This window comes from Rhinolophus ferrumequinum, chromosome 6 (assembly GCF_004115265.2).
Source record: "Rhinolophus ferrumequinum isolate MPI-CBG mRhiFer1 chromosome 6, mRhiFer1_v1.p, whole genome shotgun sequence".
Classification (NCBI taxonomy): domain Eukaryota; kingdom Metazoa; phylum Chordata; class Mammalia; order Chiroptera; family Rhinolophidae; genus Rhinolophus; species Rhinolophus ferrumequinum.
Window position 1 is genome coordinate 100,000,368 of NC_046289.1, and position 19,691 is coordinate 100,020,058.

Consider the following 19,691-nt stretch of genomic DNA (forward strand, 5'->3'; position numbering starts at 1 on the left):
GGATTGGTGGTAAGAGACCTCTTGGCTTGTGGGAAGGGAGGGACTATATTCCGGCAATAGATGTTTACTGAACATCTACTACGCACCTACCCCTGGGCCAGGCTGGACAGTGCTCTGAAGAAACACGCAGCATTGAACTCTGCTTACTACGAGGTACCGAGGGCCGGGGCCATTCGTGCCGGGGCCTCAGCAACCTGGGAGGAGAGGGGAGTTGAGTGCTCCGAAGGCACTCTCAGTGCTCGGGCAACACACAGGCTGGGGGCCACGGCCGACATTTATTCTGGGGGGCAGGAGGGACAGTTAGTGTGGCAGCCTCTCTTGTTCCCACTCTCTGTGGGATGGAGAGCTCTGGAGGCCCAACCCCTCCTTCCTGACCAGGCCTGGGTGGTAGCCCGAAGGCAGTTTCTTCCCTCTTCTCTGCTGGCCACTGCTGCTCTGCCAAGGGGGTGACAGATGCACTAATGGGTGACCTTGGCTGGACGCCTCCCTTTGTCCTTCCTTCTGCAGATGGGCCCCATTCAGGTGGGGCCAGGGAGGGAAGGAACAGTGGGGCTGCCGAAAGGAAAGTGTCGGGGTAGCGTTTTGGGGAGGTAAGGGTGGGAGTGGGCTGCTTCCTGGAGACCCTCCCCACTGGATCAGACCTGGCTGCCGGCCCCGCCTTCCTTTGCTTCCCTCTTTGTCTCATTGGAGGCCCCTGGAGCAGGACCCCTACATCAGAACCCTACCCCCCTCAAATGTGTGGGGTATATAGGGACTTCAAAAGAGTGTAGGGGAGAACAGATAGCCCAGGGTTAGGTGTGTAGTAGATGTTCAGTAAACATCTATTGTCATTGAAGTGAAAGACAAAATGCTGTAACAGAGTCACAAGGTCTGACCTCCTTCCAGCTGGGTCATTGCCTTAGTGTGATCTTGGCCTGATTGCTGCCTCAGTTTCCCCAATCACAGGTGGAGGAGGAGGAGGACTTCAGTCAGTGTGTCTTACACTTTGCTGAGTACCTGGGACCTTGTTCAAATGCAGAGTGTGGCTCAGCTCTGGATGCGCCTGAGCCCGTCCCCCTCCTTCCAACCAGCTCCCAGGTGCTGCTGGTCCATGCATTGTACTTCGAGCAGCAAAGACAGACAACTCACTGAATCTGGGCCTTCGGGACTCAGAGGCTGGTCACGTGGGCCCTTGTAACCTCACCAGGCATCAGAAGGGAGGCTTTTGGATTAGCTCTGGGCTCTGGGCTAACAGAGCTGGCAGCTCCAGGGTGGGAGCAGGGGGCTCCTCCAGACCCCAGCGAGGCTGTGTTTAGGTAGAAGTTTCCCTTTTGGTCACGGGTTGATGTAACCAAGGACTGCTTCTGTCTTCAGGCGCTCTTAGGACATCTGAAATGTGAAGGAACACAGCACAAGCCACTGGGAGTCCTAATGGCCACAGGGGGCCCTCTGAGGAGCTGACACCCTTTCTGACAGCAGCTGTCAGTTAAATACTGCACCTCTTTGCACTGAGAATGGAGATGTGAGCCAGAGGGAAGGTCCAGTACTCTCTAAGGAGAGAAGGAAGCAGACAGAGCCAGCTGCCCTCCCACTCTGGGCTTCCCCTCATCAGCCAGCTCACACCGCTGGGTTAAGGGCACACATCATGGTGTGGTGGTTACTCACTGGCAGTTCTGGAGCTCTTTCGGAAGGGCTGGGTGGATTCCTGTTTGCATCTCTCACAGCAATTTTGGCACAAAATGCCCTTGCTGATGCCTGACTAATCCTAGCAGTAATTACACAGGGATGGTGTTATCTGAGAGGACCTAGGGTGGGCCAGGGGCTGTGGAGAGAGGGGTCTGCAGGTCTAGTTCCCATCGTGGCTCCACCTACTTGGCAGGGCTCCCTTACATGTTATGGCCAGGAACGGGAGACCAACCAGAGGACTCTGGGGGGCTGCCCAGGCACCTCCATTCCTTAACCTTAAGACCTGGAATCTTCAGGGCTCAGAGGAAGATGCCAGCACCCCTGGCAGTTCCCATTGGCCAGGAGAGATGGTGGTGGGGACCATTTTCCTGCTTCCTATTGGAGGATGATGGTTCCAGCTCTGTGGGTTCCACAGCTGCCATAGTAATTTTTCTTAAAGGGCCAGATTCTAGAATGAGGAGAGGGGCTCAGAGTGAGCCCCTTCTTTAGCATCTAAGAGGCTAAACCATTTAGGGTGGTGGGCAGGGCTTCCAAGCTGGGCCCTGGGGATCTGGGCCTCTCTGGCTCCCCCTACCCTCTTCCCCAAACCTTCTCCACCACCACCAGTCCCATTGTGGGGCATTTCCCGGCTCTGCTAATGTCAGCTTGGGTAACTGGATGGGCAGGGCATCCTGGACCTGAGTGTGGACAGCTGCTGGGACTGTGGGAGGACCACCGTCCGGGAGCACCCGTCTCTGGTTTCTGTGTACACGTGTATATTATGGAGGCAGGTGTTCATCTCTGTTATGTATCTGAAGATCTGCAGTGCACAGCTACTTGTACAAGTGCACAGTGTGTGTCTGTGTGTGCGCGTGCGTGTGAGAAAGTGGGTCAGAGGCTCCCAGACATTCCTGATCACCTGTACACAGGCTGGCTCCTATCCTCAGTGCCTGGAAGGAGCTGGTTCCTTAACAGAAGGGGATAGTGAGTTATTCTGTAAAGTGGATAGCAACCCCCTTAAGTCGCAGGGGCATATCTGAAATCTGCAAGATCCTGGTAGAACTACTGGCACAATGACCTGGGTGCCAGCCTGCTGTCCAGCAGAGGCTTAGAGGAGCCCGAGTCGTGTCAGCCCGTGCCAGCTCACTGGGGGCAGGACAGGCCAGCCTGTGTGAACTGAGAGGGCGGCATCAGTCCTCTGGGGGAAATCCAAGCCGAGGCCAGATCCTGCCTGGTGGGTCTGTCACCCTTGTCTCAGCTTACACTTCCAGGGAAACTGGTTGCCCTGGGTGGAGACTGGCCCCAGATACCAGGGCCCTGAGGATCCAGCCCTGGGCTCCTGGGAGAGGCAGGGCAAAGCATGGGGAGTGGCATGGAGACACCCCTGGCAGGACCCTGTGAGGCTGGCCTGGAGCGTGCTGGAGACCAGGCTTGTGAAAGGAAGCCTGGCCAGCACTATAAGCTCTGCATGCAGAGGGATTTCTGTGGGGGTCCCCACCTATAGGCCCTGGCCACCCTTGAGGGCAGGTTTTTCAGTGTGGCAACAAGAGCTGGCTGGGCCTAGGGGTCTGGCCTAGTCTACTGCTGCCTTGCTGTGTGACTGGATAACCTGCTCCCGCACTGATTCTGTCTCCCTGCAGTCCTCTGGGGGCCCTTTCGGCAGGGATACACCTGGATTCCGGGTGTCCAGCCAAATCTTGTGAGAGAGTGGCAGGAATGTGGGAGGGCAGAATCTGAGACGTGAAGGACGTCACAGGGAGGGGTGGTCCAAGGGAAGCTGGTAGGGCAGAGGAGGGGATGTGCTCTCTTGCTCTAGTTCCTGGTTTAGATGTCACACATGTTGAGGAAAGAGGTGACTCTGGCCCCAGACACAGGTCGGCTGCCAAAAGCTGGCTGGGGTGCTCCATTGCTGTGCTCAGTCTTCTCCCCTCCCCCGCCTTCCTGCCAGCGCTCAGACACTCGTCATGCTTCTTCGGAGGACTTCAACTGACTCCCAGGGCCTGGGGTATCCCCTAGCACCCAGAATCAGGGAGATCCTTCAAAGGGAAAGGGCCGGAGGGTGGTGGCTCCTCAGCAACCAATAGAGTGCCTTCTGGAGACCCTGTGTCTGAAACCTACCCCTGACCAAATGACAGCCTCTCGGCCACATGCAGGGACAGCTGGCTTTTCAGAACGCTTGCTGCTTGCTTACTCTGCCTTTGAGAAGGGAAAGCCTGGGTCCTCTTGTTGGAAGGGTAGAGGCCAGCAGAAATCTTCCTGGTGAAAATCATTGTGTATGGCAACATCTCTGCCTCCCCTTCAGCACCAGGGCCCAGCCTTGGGGACCCCATGTTCCTCTCACTCTCCTCACCTTTGCTGCTCCAACCTCCTGAGGTGGGTAGGGAGAGACAGGTGGAGGCCAGAATTCAAGGTAAGAAATCTAGGGCTGCAACACTGAACATCTCTTGGTTTCCTTTTGTCTTTGAAGCTCCTTGGAGAGGGCCTAGCCTATCTACTAAACCGAGGGGCTTTGGTCCCATCCCACACAGAGGGGGCAGAGATTTGGAAGGCCCAGGAGGCGCAAGTTCAGGGCGCGTGTGGTCCTGTCCACCCAGCTGGCTGAAGCCCAGCGGGATGGCCTGCCCCCGGGGAGTGCAGGCTGGTGTGGACAAGGGCCCAGTGCAGTGAGACAAACAACACACAGCTGTCCAGAACCTCCGAAGCACCGTTTATCCAGGCCCCATGGAGCCAAGTGTCCCCAACTGCCTGCCCCAGTCCTCAGTGCCTGCGGCCTCAGACTGCTGCAGGGCCATGGACCCATGTTTGCCTAGCCCTCAGCCCATCCAGGTGGGAATGAACCGGCCTCAGACCCTCCTGGATCCCACACCCCCAGGGGCCCATCAGTCCTGGCTAGCTCAGCACCATGTTAAATAGCTTCCTTGCAATCTCCCTTGAATAAGCTCATCCCTAGAGCAACCCACCCACCTTGCACTCTGAACACATTATTCTACTGGCTATGCCTTCCAGAGAGTGGAGGGGCTCTCTGCTCTGTCCTCTGCTCCAGGGAATGCCATCTTCCTAAAAGACCAGGGGGAAAAGTTTTTCTCTCAACCCTCGGGCAGAGACAAGGGAAGGCTGGCTTGGAGAGAACACCCAGGAACGCCCCTCCTTTCCCTTTCTTCTCCTTGCCCTCTTAGCAGTCAGGGTTCAGGTGTGACTCACCCAAGGTCACAGGCCCAGGACCCAGAGTCCTGACCCATCTAGGTGGTTGCTCTGGTTTTGACAGCCCAAACTAGCTCCAGGGCAGGGGACTGCCGCCTAGCCTGTTTCTGCCCTTGGCCCCTTGCAGTTCTCCAGGCATGGAGTGAGCTGGGAAGAGCTGTTCTGACTCCACTCTGTCCTGGACCCCTGGAACTTCCTCCCAGCACCCTCTACTACTGGTGTCCTCAGGTCTATCTGGCTCTGGGGACACTCAGGGCATGGGAGCAGTGGGGCTGGGCCTGAGTAAGCGTGTCCCTGGCCCCGTCAGTGTCTGGGCCCAGGCCAGGCCTCACACCCAGTACTGGCCATTTTTGAGGGCAGGGTTGGGTGTCCGGCAGAACTGCAGCAGCTCTGGGTCAGGATGGCCCCCCGGCGGGGGCCCCTGGCCTGGCACGGTGGTCAGCGGGATGGCCTGGCCTGGCTCAACCTTGCGGAAAGTCTCCGTGTCACTGGCCAGGCCGTTGCGGGGCTTGGCTGCCAGCACCTGGACGTTGTGCTTGCCTGTCTTGTTGCGTTTGCGGAGGTAGAAGAACAGGGGCAAGATGAGAGCCAGGAGCAGGAGGACCAGGCACAGAGGGATGATGACGCTGAACATGTTGGCCTCGAGAAAGCCCAGGAAGCCGCCCCTGGCCATGGTGGGCCTGGGGCTGGAGACCCCCGGGCTCGGCTTGCCTGTGGGGGTGCCACTCTCTGGTCTCCCTGCTTCTGTCCTCGCAGCCTCGGGGACACTGAGCAGGGCCACACTATAGGGCCGGGATGCATTGTAAGGCTCAGTGGCAAAATCCAGACAGGCCACAGCAGGGGGGACACCCCTTGCCCACAGCTCCAGAGTGAGACTGTCCCCTGCAGGGCCGGGGGACCCACCTTCTGGCCTACCTACCTCCAGGCCCAGCCTTCCTTCCTCAAGGTCCTGCTGGGTGAATTGCTCCACAAGCTGGCTACCCCTGGGCTCCATCCTGGCCTGGGGCACACGGACCACACGGCCGTGCCGGGGTCCGGCCAGGAGCCGGAAACGGGGCACACTGCCTGTGACGTTGGCTAACTCACCTGCATCTAGGACAGTGGGGTCCAGGCGCAGGGTGGCACCCTGGGGCCACGGCCCGCCTGCCCGCACATGCAGCAGCGCCCTCACAGTGACGTTCACTGTGGCTGACGCATTGGCACCCCTGGCCAGTGCCAGGACGCTGAAGTGGTCATGGGAGGAGGAGAAGTTGGTGAAAACAAAGACCACTTCACCCCGATCTACCTGGACCTGGCTGAAGACTGCGGCTGGCTGCCCGCCCACCAGAAGACGCCCGTACCAGGGCCCCTGGGTGAGGCGGTATGCAGCGTCTGGCTCCTTTCGGTCGGAAACCACCAGGAGCTGCTGCTGGCTCAGTGAGGAGCGCCCCACAGCTTGCGGCACCTCTAGTGGTGCCCGTAGCTGTACCTCAATGGTGGACGGCAAGACGTCCACAGCAAGGGACATGGGCAGGGGTGGACTGGCCCCATCAGATACGCTCAGCTGGAAGATGCCGGCCACACTGCTCCCATTGGCCACAAAGGCTAGCCGCCCTGCATCCACGTCAGCCTGCGTGAAGCGGCTCACAGGCCCTGCACTGGCCCCTGCGAGGCTCAGGAAGCCGTTGTGGGGTGCCTGTTGCACTTCGTACTTGATCTCCCCGGGAGCCGAATCTGGGTCCACCACACTCAGCTGGGCCCGGGAGATGGAGGCACGGGAGCCTCGGGTGAGCTGGAGTGGGATGGAGGCCTGTGGCCGAGGCGGCCGCTCGTTCACATCCCGCACCGTGATGGAGAAGGCCTCTGAGGTCTGGGGTCCTGCCAAGGAGGCCCCCGCTGGTCCCTGGAGGTGGGCACGGAAGCGGAAGCCATCCTGCTGGGTGCCACCGCCGCCGTGGGCATATACCAACTGTCCTGCGGCCAGCTCGGACTGCAGGAAGTGGGGCTGCCCAGCGTGGAGGGGCTCTTCAGACACCAGCAGCTGGCCCCTGGTGGGGAACTGCGTGATCTGGAAAAGCACATCGTGCTTTGGGCGCTGGGATGATGGGATGCTGGCCAGGAGGTTGGAAGCATCGAGGGTAGCTCTGGTGATCTCGGCCCGCTGGCCTTCGGGGACCCAGAGACCTGGGGGTGGGATACAGGATATGAAGGTCCAGTCCCCCGAGCTGTAGACCCTCAGACCGGGGCCCCAAAGGCAAGGTTTGCCACCCCTCTCAGACCGAGTACCCCAGGATGGGGCTCAGAGTTCACAGAAAGACAAGGACCACATGTCCCCTCCGACCTCAAAGCCCTCTACCTGCCCACCCTCCCTATAACCTCCTAGGGCCTGGGGGCTGACCTTGGCCTTGGTCCCCTCCTCTCTGGGCCTCTCCCAGTGTCCCCCTAACTTTGCCAGCCTGTCATGCTGTTCACCTTTGTTCCTCCAGAGGCGGCTGGGGCGCTGGGGACAGGCAGCCTCAAAAGACACAGCCACAGCAAGGGTGGCGGCCACTTCAGGGGCAGGGGGTGAGGCTAGCCGTAGCTCCAGGGCGTCGTGGGCCTCCCAGAAGGGCTCGGAGGGCATCTTGTGCTCATAGAGAACATTCCCGGCATAGACCTGTGGGGAGACCCCATCATTGGGACAAGAGGCAGTTCCAGCCTGTGTGCCCAGGCGCCGGCACTGGGCACTCCACCCACCCCGACACCCTTCAGTGCCCAGCCTAGGCTCTCCTGGCTGTGCCTGCCTCTAAGTCTGTAATCCTCACTCACCCTCACTGGCTCAGTGGGTTGCCACTAGGCAGTCCTGTTGCAGTGAGAGCTGGGCTCGGCAGACAGACGCCTGTGTCAAATCTGGGCTCTGTTGCCTTGGGCAAATCTCCTCTCTGAGCTTCTGGGGAAAGCAATACTCTACCTGTGTTTCTCTTGTCTGCCGAAGACAATACTTCTACCATCTCCCTTCTTTCTCTCATGGCATCAATTCCCCCCAAATGGACCATTTCCATCATTACAAAACCATGGTATTCTTTCTTCTACCTTAAAGAAAAAACTCTTGACTTCACTTTTCCCACCAACATTTGCCACACCCTCTTACTGTTCTTTGTACCGTGTTTCCCCGAAAATAAGACCTAGCCGGACCATCAGCTCTAATGCATCTTTTGGAGCAAAAATTAGTATAAGACCCAATATTATATTATATTATACCCAGTATTATATTATTATATTATATCATATCATATCATATCATATCATATCATATCATATCATATTATATTATACCTGGTTATATTATATTATATTGAAGACCCGGTCTTAAAGTAAAATAAGACCGAGTCTCCTATTAATTTTTGCTCCAAAAGACGCATTAGAGCTGATGGTCCGGCTCGGTCTTATTTTCGGGGAAACACAGTAGCAGAACTCCAAAAAGAGTAGCCTGCACTCGCCCCATGCTGTGTGAAGCGCACTTCGCCAGGGACACCAGTGTTTTAGATCTGCTGGTCGGTTCTCAGGACTCATCTTACCCGCTCAGCAGTATTTTTACCTCACGTGAGCAGCCCTCCTCTAAGGCCCCCTTTCTTCCAGGATGGCCTGCTGTCTTGGTTTTCTTCCTACCTCACTAGCTGCTCCTTCACAGACTCCCTTCTTGGTGCCCTCTCTTCTCCCATATGTCTATGGCTTGGCCTTCAGACTCTTCTCCATCCACGGGCATGCCTCCCGCGTTCTCGTTCAGTCCTCAGTGCCAGCTACGTGGATGACCCCCTTACTTGTATCTCCTGCCTGGACTGCTCTCTCCCGAACCCCAGCCTCTCATTCACCTGCTTCTGGGGCAGTTCCGCGTGCATCTCACACTGCGCATGCGCGGTGCGGACTGAGGCCCTGCCAGCCTCCCACATGCCCACTGTGGAGAACAGTAGCTCTGTGCCTTCAGTGGCTCTGGCATCATTCGTAACTCCCCTCCTCCGCCCACACCCCATCATCTCTGGCCTGGATTATTGCGATAACCTCCTAACTGTGGCCCAGCTTTGGCCCCTGATCCCCTCCCCCACAGTTTGTTCTTAACACAAAGCCAGAGTGAGCCTTTAGAAAGGAAGGTTATGTCACTTTTGCTCAGATAGTGTAATAGCCCACCATTTGACCACAGAGATCCCGTTGTGACCCTGTTATCCCTGCAACCTCATCTCCCACCCGCCCCCTCAGCAACCCCAGTTGAACTAGGGTTGCCTGCACGTTAAACCCACAGTCTTTACTTTCATAAAGAAATGAGTTCCTTCCCTCTTCTGATCCAAATGTGTCCTCTTGGCTTATCTTTTGTTTTCCCCTTTTAGGAGACACAGAACTATTTTCCTCCTCTCAGAAAAACAGGACTTGCGCAATCTCAAGATGGAACCTGACTGGTGTGGGAGACTGGTGAACTGAGGAGCACTGCCTGTTCCAAAGGGAGCACTGCTCAGTTGAAAGGGGTGGTGGTTTCTCAGCTGATTGCAGAAGGAGGGAACACAGGCCTTTTCAGAAACTAGAAATCATTTTTTTTGGTGACTAATAATTAAAGGTTGTATGTTAACCATTAATTTAAAAATATTAAATGCATTGTGCAGGCCAGATAAAACACATCTGGGGGCCAGATGTGGCCTGCAAGGGCTGACGGCTGTAACCTTTGACCCAGGCTGAAGGGGGAGCAGGAAGGAAAGGGAGACCACTGGGAGTAGGGATGAGAGGCAGAATGCCTGGGCAAAGGAGCATCTGTGGGTGGGAGGGGTCTGGTTGAGGGTGGGGCAAATCACAGGCGAGGTGGGAGGAGTCCCTGAGCTCTAGGAGCAAGCAGTGTCCTCTGGTGAAAAAAGTCTTGGACTAAGTCAGAAGGCATCGTCCTGGCTTTGCCTTTTATTGGCCATGTGCTGTGAATAAAGTCACCTGACCTCTATGAGCCTCCGTTTCCCTATCTGCAAAATGGGGACACTTGTTTCCTGCTCCATCCAGCTCAGAGTATTGTGGGGCAGTGGTGATGTCAGACACCACCCAGTTCTGCCCTGCCCACTTCCCCAAGCTGGTCTCTGCCTGCCATGCCGCCTTCTCTCAGCTTCCCTGTGTGGCTCTGCTAGTCCGCCCCCTGGTGGCCATTCAATCTGGTTCTGCAGATTGCTGGGGTGTGGGGGGGGGGATGCGCTGAAGGTGGGGGAGGGGCTCTGAAGGCCTGGTCTCATTCCCTCCCCCTTCCTGCGCATCCGGTGACAAAGGCTCCCTGGGACTCAGGGTGCACAGCTGCAGCAGCCACCAGTCTGCTGAATATTTCATTGTAGGGAGGAGGCAGGAAGAGGGCCACGGCAGAAGCTAGGGCTCCAGGAGAACAGAGCACCCAGGCCTGGGAGATGTTGATTTGCCAGATCCAAGGAACTTTTTCCCACCCCCGCTAAAGCCACCTCCTTTCCTGAGGCCTGAAAGATCCCCACCTGCTCCACTTTCAGGGAGAACCAAGGCTGCCCTGGTTCTCCTGCACTTAGAGGAGGTGCTAAGTGCCAGCTGTTGGCATCGGCACAGGTAGCCAGCAGCCTTGCAGTCTGAGTGTTTACTGGTGGCCTCTGGTGTGCTCTGGGACAGCTTAGCCCTGAAGCTGCCATGATGGACAGATGGCAGCTTCACTCCCAGCTCGACCGACGCAGAAGCCTTCTATCCATTCACATGCTCCCAGGGCCCACTCTGCTTGCTGGCCCCTGACCTGAGCCCCAGGTTCACACCTCTGTCCACAGGCCCGACAGCTACCTTCATTTCAAACTCCATCCCCCTACCCAACCACTGTTTCTCACAAGCCACTGAGGTGTACTAGTGTTCCCCATAAAGTACACCCTTTCCAGCCCTTGGGGTTCAATTGCAGCTTCCTTCTGGAAGCCAAGGCCCAGGACCTGCTTCCTGCTCTGGGCCCCTGTCATCCTGACTTCCTGCATCTTTCTCCCTCCCCATGGATCACTAAGCCCTATGTGCCCTAGCAGCCTGGTGGCTCCTGGAGGGTAAGGCACGCATGGCTTGGACCATGGGGGACCCAGGGAGTGTCTGCTGCTGACGATGCTGGAGCCGGTGCCCGTGACCACATGTATGTCCAGGGCAGAGTGGGCCACCCAAGGTTGTAGTCTGAGTTGTGGCTGTAGAGCTGGGCCCTTACCTCGGCCTGAGTAAAGTTCACCAGGGCCTCCCCAGTGTTGCTCTGCTGGGCGTGGAACAGCCGGCCAAGCTGAGGGCCCCGCACCACCTGGTAGAGCAGGTGGTGGGGGTCAGTGCCTGTGCTGGAGCTGGCTCTCAGGCTCTGGCTGCTGAGAGGCTGGACGGACCCTGCGAGAAGCAAAACAGGCCTATCAGCCTTTGACCAGGAGCCAGGGCAAGGCCTGTGAGTACTGGAGAGGCAGCCTGCCCCTGGTATGTTACCCACACTCAGCAGACCCACCTGGGCAGACAGTCAGCGTCTGACTGCCCTCCAGTGAGAGGAGCAGCTGCTGCTGGGCCATCACACGGAAGAAGTGTGCAGGAGAAGTGTGCTCACCGTCAGAGACATGGAAACGGAAGCCTCCGTCCAGGGCTCCTGAGGGGAGGTGGAGGTGGGTCTCACTGGTCATGCCGGCCCCCCATTCTCAGGGCGTCCCCACCTCTCAGCACCCACCTCTGTGTGAGAACAACACGAGCCCGTCGTCCAGCTGGGCCTGTGTGAAGCTGTGGACCCCGGTGCCCAGCGCTGCCTGCAGGACCACCTGTCCATTGCTGGGCTGCTCGATGGTGTAGACCAGGTCCTTGGGCTCTGAGTCGCTGTCTGTGCTCCTAAGGGCTGCCGTAGGGATGGGCACAGTGGCCCCCTCCCACATCTGGGGACACAGGCCTGTGAAGGCTCTGCCCCCAATGGCATCGAGGTCCGTGCCATTCTGGGCTCCCCTGTCCATTCACCTTTCCCTGTCACCCCAGGGCCCGCACGCCCGGGTTCCCTGCTCCCATCTGCCTTGATCCTGACTGTTCCTCAAGGACTGCTTGTTTACCTACCTCAGGAAACTCCCAGCTATCCCCTTACAGGCTTCCCACCCCTCAGACACCCCCGGGTCTGACGCAGAGCACAACTTAATCTCGTTGTGTCTCGTGGGCAGGGCAGAGGTGTCCCTCAGACCCTCCACAGTGAGGCGGGCAGGGCATGGGCACACTACGGGAATGGTGATTTCTGTGTGCCCAGGATACTTAGAAATGGGCTCCCCTTCCAGGGGAGGTCGGGTGTGGGAGGCAGGGACAGTGGGAGAGGCTGGGGCTGGCCACTGTGGCGCAGCACTGGGATGACGGCAGGCCCAAGTCCCAAGTGGGTGGTCGAGGGGTGCCTGGCTGTGGGCAGCCCTTCCCCGAGCTCAGAGAGAAGGGGAACTCCCTCAGGCCTCCCACCTGCTCGCAGGACAGGATTCAGGTCCCAGTGTCCTGTTAGATGCCCTGCTGGGCCAGCAACTTGGGAGCAGTATTGGAGGGAGGCTCCCATACCTGGAGAACTGGGCCCTCTGGTATTCCTGGGCTCCCTCCCCCAGACCTAGGCTGACCCCAGCGGTAATTCTAGGAGGACCTCAATGGACAGCACCACCTGGTGGCTGAGCTGCCACACAGCACCTGCTGCCTGCAGTCCCGGGACAGCCCCTTTGCAGGCCTCCCCACCCAGGGGCTGCTTCCCACATGCACATCCTATACCCCCAAAATACCCAGTGTTCACGTCACGGACAGCCTGTCAGCCCTCCTTTGAAGGCTTCCATGGCTCCTGCTGACCCAGAGCGCACACCCTAGAAGTTGGCATTCAAGACCCTGCCCACCCACTACCTTGAGGGGTGGCCTAGTCAAGCCACGCCCTTCCTGTTTCACCAGTAACTACTTTTGTGGCTGTGGAGAAGTTCTGTCACCTGTCTGGGCCTCAACTTCCACCTCTGCTGAATGGGGGCACCACAGGGTGCAGTAGTGTAAGGTGCAGGGCCTTGGGGAGCCAAGGTGTGACACGCCTTCACTTGCTGGGGGTGGATATAGGGAGCTAATGGCTCTCCATCTAGAGTCCACCCTTAAGGGCTTGAAAGAACTTTCTTCAGGGGTTCTGGTCCTGAGCCATAGAAAGAGCCTCCTGTTGAGGATGAGTCCAGGGCCAAGCGTGGCCATTCACAAGGCTTCCTATTGCACTTATAAGTGTCCGACAACAAAGCCTCACACCTGTGTTCTATTATATTTTCAGTGCAATAGCTCTTTTCTTTTCCCAACAACCTAGTGAGGCATGTGGCACGGTCTCTATTTTCCTTAAGGAGGAGGAATGTGGGGCTCAGAGAGGGGGGAGCTGTGTGCCGGGCCTCTCCAGGAGGGGGTGGGGGTCCTCATGCGCGCTCACCTGCAGGCCCGTGTTTGTGGTGAGGACGGGCGGCTGGTCGTTGACGGGCAGGATGGTGACGGCCAAGGCCACCGGCCGGCTCTGGCGGTCCATCTCTGAGGCGTTAGCCACCAGAATGAAGCTGTCTGTCCGTGTCTCGCTTCCATCATGCACATAGCGGATCAGCTGTTGCTCTACCTGCGGGCAGGGCCAGGGCTGGGGGTCAGGCCCAGCATCCTGTGCCTGGCCTTTGGGTGCGGGATGAGACGCAGTCCCCCAGAGCTTCAGGTTCTGCACGTGGGACAGGCCTTTCTCCCAGAAGGAAGGAATGAGGGAGGGACGGACACAAGGACAGTCATTTCCACTGTCCAGTGACGAAGGCATGAGCTCAGGCATCTCAAGCAGAGCTGCTCCAGAGAGGTGGGCTCTCTGCCTCCTCTGCACATTCCCTCACACTGGCTGTCCCTGGGGCTCCCCCACTCGGACCCCAGACCTGGGCTGTGCCCCCCGGCCTCCCTGACAGTGTACCTCTCTCCAGGAGAAGGTGCTGAGGCTCCCGCCTTGAGGCTCTTCCTGTCTCTGCAGGGCCCCGTGCTGGGGCGGCTCTAGCACCTGCAGGTCAAGGCCGGGCAGTGTGGGGAAGTAGGGCCCAGCGATGTGCAGCAGCGGCGGGGCCAGAGTGCGGGTGCCGCCCTCGGGGACGCTGAAGTTCTGCGCCTGCAGTGGGATGGCCGCAGGCAGCACCTCCAGCTCCACGCGGAGGCCCTCGAGGGGAGCGCCCACGCCCGAGGCCACATCCAGGGAGAAGGCATCACTCCAGGCCTCAGGGTGAGAGTGCAGGTACAGGACCCTGCCTGCGCCCACCGCCTCCTGGGAGAAGCTCTGCACAGGATCCAGGCTGGTCGGCTCAGCTGCAGTGGCACCGTGCGACAACATCACCAGGTAGCCGGCGCTCGGTGGGGCCCTCACTGAGAACACAATGTCTGTCGGTGGCACTCCCTCCTGGACTGCCTGATTAATAGAGGGTCACAGGGACTCATAAGAGGCACATAGGGAGGTCGTCATTGCCTGAGACACACTCCCTGAGATGTACACAATCACACATCCTCAGGTTCAATGACACAATCATACAATGTCACCACACTGACGTGTGGACAGAGATACACAATCGTCACCCCCACCCACCCCCCCACACACTGCCCCTGCTCCCGCTATTGCCACTTCTTACCACCAGAGGGCGCCCCATCCTTCTTTAAAGCACAAACTGACAGGAGGCCTCCAGAACTTGCAGACCCTGGTCCAGACCAAGGGCTGCTGGGTGCTCCCTCACCTCATGTCCAGCCGCGAAAGGCTACACACCACTCCCAAATGCACTTTCCTGATTCTGTGTCTTTGCCTGGAATACCATTCACCCATCTCCTTCTATCGAAATCCCAGACTCTTCAAAGTCTGGCTCAAATGCTGCCTCTTTTAGGACAAAGACATCCTGATGCCAGACATGTTCAGTCACATTCTGCCCAAAAGTCCACAAGGGGCTCAGAAATTGGCAGTGTAGGGGAATAGGCCCAGAGAGGGCAAGGGACTGGCCTGAGGTCACACAGCAAGTCAGTGGGGCTGCTGGGTGGTCTGTGGTTGCTCTGTGAGGTTCCTGAGGGTCAGCAGCCCTCTCCAGACCATGAGTCCTGGTCTGAGGTCTGGGAAAAGACCTGAGGACATGGGAACCTGGGGGACAGCCGAACTTGTCTGCAAGGTCTGTAGTCGTCACAGATTGTGCCCATAAAAACCCAGCAGAGAACTTACTGTTCCTAGAATACAGATTCTTGGGCTCACTTCAGATATTCCGTAGCCTAGTGGGGCCCAGGAATCTGTGTGGTTAGCCACAGCATGAACACATATGCACATGGCATGTGAAGCACACACAACGCACAGGCAGCTGCATGGAACACAAGCTCCCAGAAATTGCCAGGGACACAATACGCACATGTACAGGGGCATGCCCGAGGCCCATGCACACACCCAAGCTGGGAGCCACCACAGACACACCCGAAACACCAAGCACACACAGCGTGAAGGCTGGATGGCAGAGCCCCTTCACCCCGCCCCCAACCCTGCTCATCTCCCCAGCCCTTTACCTCTAGCTGGTCCCTTCTGATCTCAGCTGCCTCCCCCTGGAAGATGTAGATCTTCTCGTGTCGGACCAGGTGCAATGGGGCCAGTGGCCCCTCTATGGCAATGGTCACTTGTAGGGTGGCAGCTGTGTGCACAGACCCTGCCTCCACGGAGAAGGCCAGGGTGTCACGGGGGCTGAGGCTGCCGTTGTGGCTGTAGAGAATGGCCCCGTCCAGCAGATCCTGCTGAACGAAGGCTGTGGCTGGCTGGCCGGCCCGGAGCAGCTGCCCCCAGCGTGGGCCAGCTGTGACCCGGTAGTGGACCTCATCCCCACTGCGGATGTCCAGGTTGGTGTCTAGGTGCAGCACAGCTGTGTCGATGGTGCCCTGGCCTCCTTGGGGGACCACAAGGCTGGAGCCATTGGCCACACGGAGGTAGGGCTCCGAGGCCTGGACTTCCAGCAGTGCGGTGGCCTGGTGCTGCCCATCAGACACCTGCAGCTGGATCCAGCCACGGTCAGCTCCCGAGTGCACAAACAGGACGCGTTTCTTCCTGAGGTCCTCCTGGGTGAAGCGGTAGATAGGCCGCCCGGGCTCATCCACAGACACGATGCTGCCGAAGAGGAGGTCCTTGCGGGTCAGCACCAGCTGGGCGTCCGCAAAGCCCGAGTCGGCGTCACTGAAGGCCACGTCATCTGTAGTGAGCAGCCGCTGTCCACCCCGGGCCACGTGGAAGACCCGGCTGATGGTCTGCACCGGGGCGTGGTCGTTCACAGGCTGGATGGCCACTCGGAAGACGCCCCGCACCTCCTCCCAGGCCATGCCACCGCTGCCCTCGCCCTGGCGGGTCGCCACAAATGGGATGTCATCCTCCGTGGTCTCGGAGCCGTCATGCTGGTACAGCAGCCGGCTGTGCAGCAGGTCCTCATTGGTGAAGGATGTCACCATGGTGGCCTTGTCCTGTGACCCCCGCCATGCCAACCTCCCATGGCGGGGCCGCTCCATGACCTCATAGAGATAGCTGGCACTGTTGAGACTCTTGACGAAGAGGTGGTCAGCAGAGAGGATGGCCTCACCACCCTCGGGCACCGAGAGGAGGACGTTGGTGAGGACGGGAGCATCTGGGTCACCACCGATATGGATGGGGAAGGTGTAGAGTGGGGAGAAGTGTGGTGGAGCTGTGACGCGGAAACGGAAGACATCCTCGACTGCCTCTGAGGCACGTGCGGTGGCCCCATAGGTCACCCGACCAGCCCGCAGGTCATCCTGGGTGAAGCCCTGACCGTCTGACAGCCTCGTGCCCTGCAGCCGAAGATTGCCCTTCCTGGGAGCCTGAACCACCTCGTAATGGAAGGTGGTGGGGCTCGGGTGTGCCTCTTCCAGGGTGGCCTCCAGGTGGGCTGTGGTGAGGGCCTCCTGCCGGGTGTTCTGAGCGTGCAGCGGCTCTAGCCGCAGCAGCCGCACGGTGGCTCTCTGGACCCTCACTGGGAAGGACAGATTGGTCAGGGTCTCCTGGCCCACCTGTATCTCCAGGGCCAGCTTTTCCACTGTGTCCTCGGCACGGTACTGTGGGTCGGTGCTCAGGTACCTCACGCGGCCCTGCTCCACGTCCCGCTGGTGGAAGGCCTGTGTGGCCTGCCACTCGGCACCCTCTGCCCCGCCTGCCCCCTGTTTCTGTAGCTCCCCGAACTGCAGGGCCCTCGTGGCTCGGAACAGCACACTCACGTCCTGCCCCACAGCATTTGTCTCCACCGATAGGTTGGCGGGCAAGACCAGGGCAGCGGAGCCCTGGGCCAGGTGCAGCCCAGTGTTGTGGCGGACCCGAATGGCTGGCCGGACAGCCACCACCTTCAGCGTGCTGGGGGGACTGGCCTGCAGCCCATCACTGACCCGGAACATGAGGTCCTGCGTGGGCCCGCCGCGGTGCACATAGACGAGGCTGCCCGCCTCCAGCTCCTGGCAGGAGAACTCTGTCACTGGCTCCCTGGGGTGGTCTCGGTGCTCCACGGGGCGGCTGGCCGGGGCCCCGAGCAGCTGGAAGGTGAGGCCCTCACAGGCAGAGTCGGGGTCGTAGGCCTGGAAAACCTCAGGTCCCAGTGGCTTCTGCGTGTGTTCCAGGACCACCATGAGGCTGCCGTGTGGGAAGATAATGCGGGGTGGGTCGTTGACAGGGTTTACCTGGATGGGCAGAATGTAAGTTTGGCCCCTCCGGAGGCAGGAGGGCACGGGCCCCCGAGCCGTCACTGACACCTCCAGCACCAGCTGGTCAGAGGTGTCCTCAGAGCCGTCGTGGATGAAGCGGGCCCTGCGGTTCACCACGTCCAGGAGGGTGAACATTTGCCGAGCCTGCGCGCCTGGGATGTCCAGCTCCAGCTGGCCGTGGCGTGGCCCGCGACTCACACTGAACAGCACTTGGGATTTGCGCAGCTCCGCCTCACTCAGGTCCAGAGTAGGCTGCATGTGCCGCCACTCAAGCCAGGCTGTGCCACCCTCGGCCACCACCAGGGGGCTGATGGTCAGCAGCTGGGTGAAGTTGGCAAATACAGGAGGCAGTCCCGGTTCAGGCACGCAGGGCTCAGGCAGCATCATGGCTGGCCACGCCTCAGGTGCCAGAGTGGACAAAGCTTCATAGGGGCCATAGGCATCCTCTTCGTACTCGTCTTCCTCAGACCTGCAGCCAGCCACCATGTTTCGAGTCAGCAAGGCTTCCCGGAGCCCCTGCCTCTGGCCGTTGATGCTGAAGTCCTCCATGCAGCCCAACAGGGAGACAGTAACGGCCTCCGGGGCCAGGCCCAGGCGGTGTTCCTGCAGGTGGCGAGCGGCCTCTGTGTCCAGGCCCCCAAGGAGTAGACTACCACGTGGCTCCAGGTAGCTGAGGACCCCACGGTTGGAAGTCCGCGTTGGGTACTGGTCCACAGAGATTTCCAGCCGGTGAGCAGCCATGTGGACACTGACCTCGTGGGGCTGCCCATCGGCCACAGGCACACTGTTGTGCAGCAGCACGGTGCCCTGGCCCTTCTCAACCACAGCCCGCAGGTGTCCCTCAAATATGTCCACATAGATGAAGTCCCCATGCCGGCCCCCTGCCTGGAAGGCCAGGGGTGCCTGCTGGCTCCGCGTGGTGAGTGTAAACTCCAGGGTGCCCTCATCCTGAGTGCTCCAAGCAGGGAAGGCAGCCAGTGCGTGGGGCCCGGAGAAGCCCAGGGCCACATCATCACCAGCAGAAAACTCTTCAGCGCAGCCCTCATGCACGTCCGGGGTTAGTGGCTGGAGGAGGCTGCGGCCATTAAGGGTGGCTGTGTGGAGGCAACCCCTCAGGGGTCGGCTGGTTCCCCTCAAGTAGGGCAGGCCCAGGCTCCCAGGACCCCCCAAGAAGAGCCCATAGGGCACATCCAGGGAGCCCCCTGGCACTGGGGCCGAGGCGTTGAGGAGTCCATCAACGGACAACCAGGCCCGGCCGTCGGATACCGCCAGCCCCACAGTGTGGGGGACGGAGTCGCTCAGCAGTGTCTCTGCAGGGGTCTGCAGTCTCAGCTCCTCCTGGCTGAGGACAAGTCTGACCTGAGGAAAGATGGGGGTTGGGGGTGCGGGAGCACTGTGAGTCTACAGCTTTTGCTGGAAAAGTGCAGCTGGTCCCCAGGCACTCTTGGGTCCCCAAAGCAGAGGGCCTAGGACAAGGCCTTGTCATGCAACCCCTGTCCTTCCTGCCATCTCTTTACTCATCCATCAAACACTCACCAAAGTGATCTCCATGAGGCCTGCACGGGCTCTGGGCCCCGATAGGAGTCAGATGTGGTCCCTGCCCACAAAGAACTAACATCTAGAAGATGCTCTTCTGGACATTCAACTTGGATTTTTTTATTCTGCGCCTCTTCCTTTGGATGAGAGGTGGCAGAAAAATCACGCAGATTTTAAAGCAGATTCTACCCCGGGAATCACGGGCACCTGGGAACCCCCTGCCAAGGGTCCTGAGTAGGCCAAATACCAGGAGTCACCAAGGCAGCCAGGCTCACTGTTCAGGGACAGTGAGCCCAATCAGAGGCTCTGTGCTGTGAAGATTTAGTAAGAAAAGCTCCCTGATATGGATTGAGGTAAGATCCTTGGGGAGAAAAGAGGGACATGGTTTTGTCTCCAGGACACTGACACCAGAACTAGCTTTGGCGCAGTGCTCCCACAACCAGATGGCATAGTCAGGGAACTCAAGGAGCAAAGAACTAAGAAGTGTGACCTTGGGAATCGAAGCACTGAGCATCTCTGTAGGGGTGTGGCCTCCTTATATCTGACAGAGGAGAGCATCAGGACCAGGCTGTATCAGGCTGTGTTCAGCAGTGACACCTTGTGGCAGTGAGAGGCAATGGCAGTGGCAAGTGGAC

At 59.0% G+C, this 19,691-nt stretch overlaps 1 protein-coding gene across 1 annotated transcript in view; it reads right to left on the bottom strand.

Moving 5' to 3' along the window:
• Window positions 1–4,330: 4,330 nt before the first annotated feature.
• CSPG4 (chondroitin sulfate proteoglycan 4) overlaps window positions 4,331–19,691 on the bottom strand; it is a 35,656-nt gene continuing 20,295 nt past the window's right edge. Inside the window, exons 3-10 of the mRNA XM_033108686.1 lie at window positions 15,343–18,879; window positions 13,739–14,221; window positions 13,232–13,408; window positions 11,507–11,705; window positions 11,294–11,428; window positions 11,015–11,181; window positions 7,297–7,480; window positions 4,331–7,008 (exon numbers count right to left, since the gene is read on the bottom strand). Of these exons, the coding sequence (XP_032964577.1) occupies window positions 5,174–7,008; window positions 7,297–7,480; window positions 11,015–11,181; window positions 11,294–11,428; window positions 11,507–11,705; window positions 13,232–13,408; window positions 13,739–14,221; window positions 15,343–18,879 (6,717 nt within the window). The 3' untranslated portion in view covers window positions 4,331–5,173. The remainder of the gene's footprint in view (window positions 7,009–7,296; window positions 7,481–11,014; window positions 11,182–11,293; window positions 11,429–11,506; window positions 11,706–13,231; window positions 13,409–13,738; window positions 14,222–15,342; window positions 18,880–19,691) is intronic.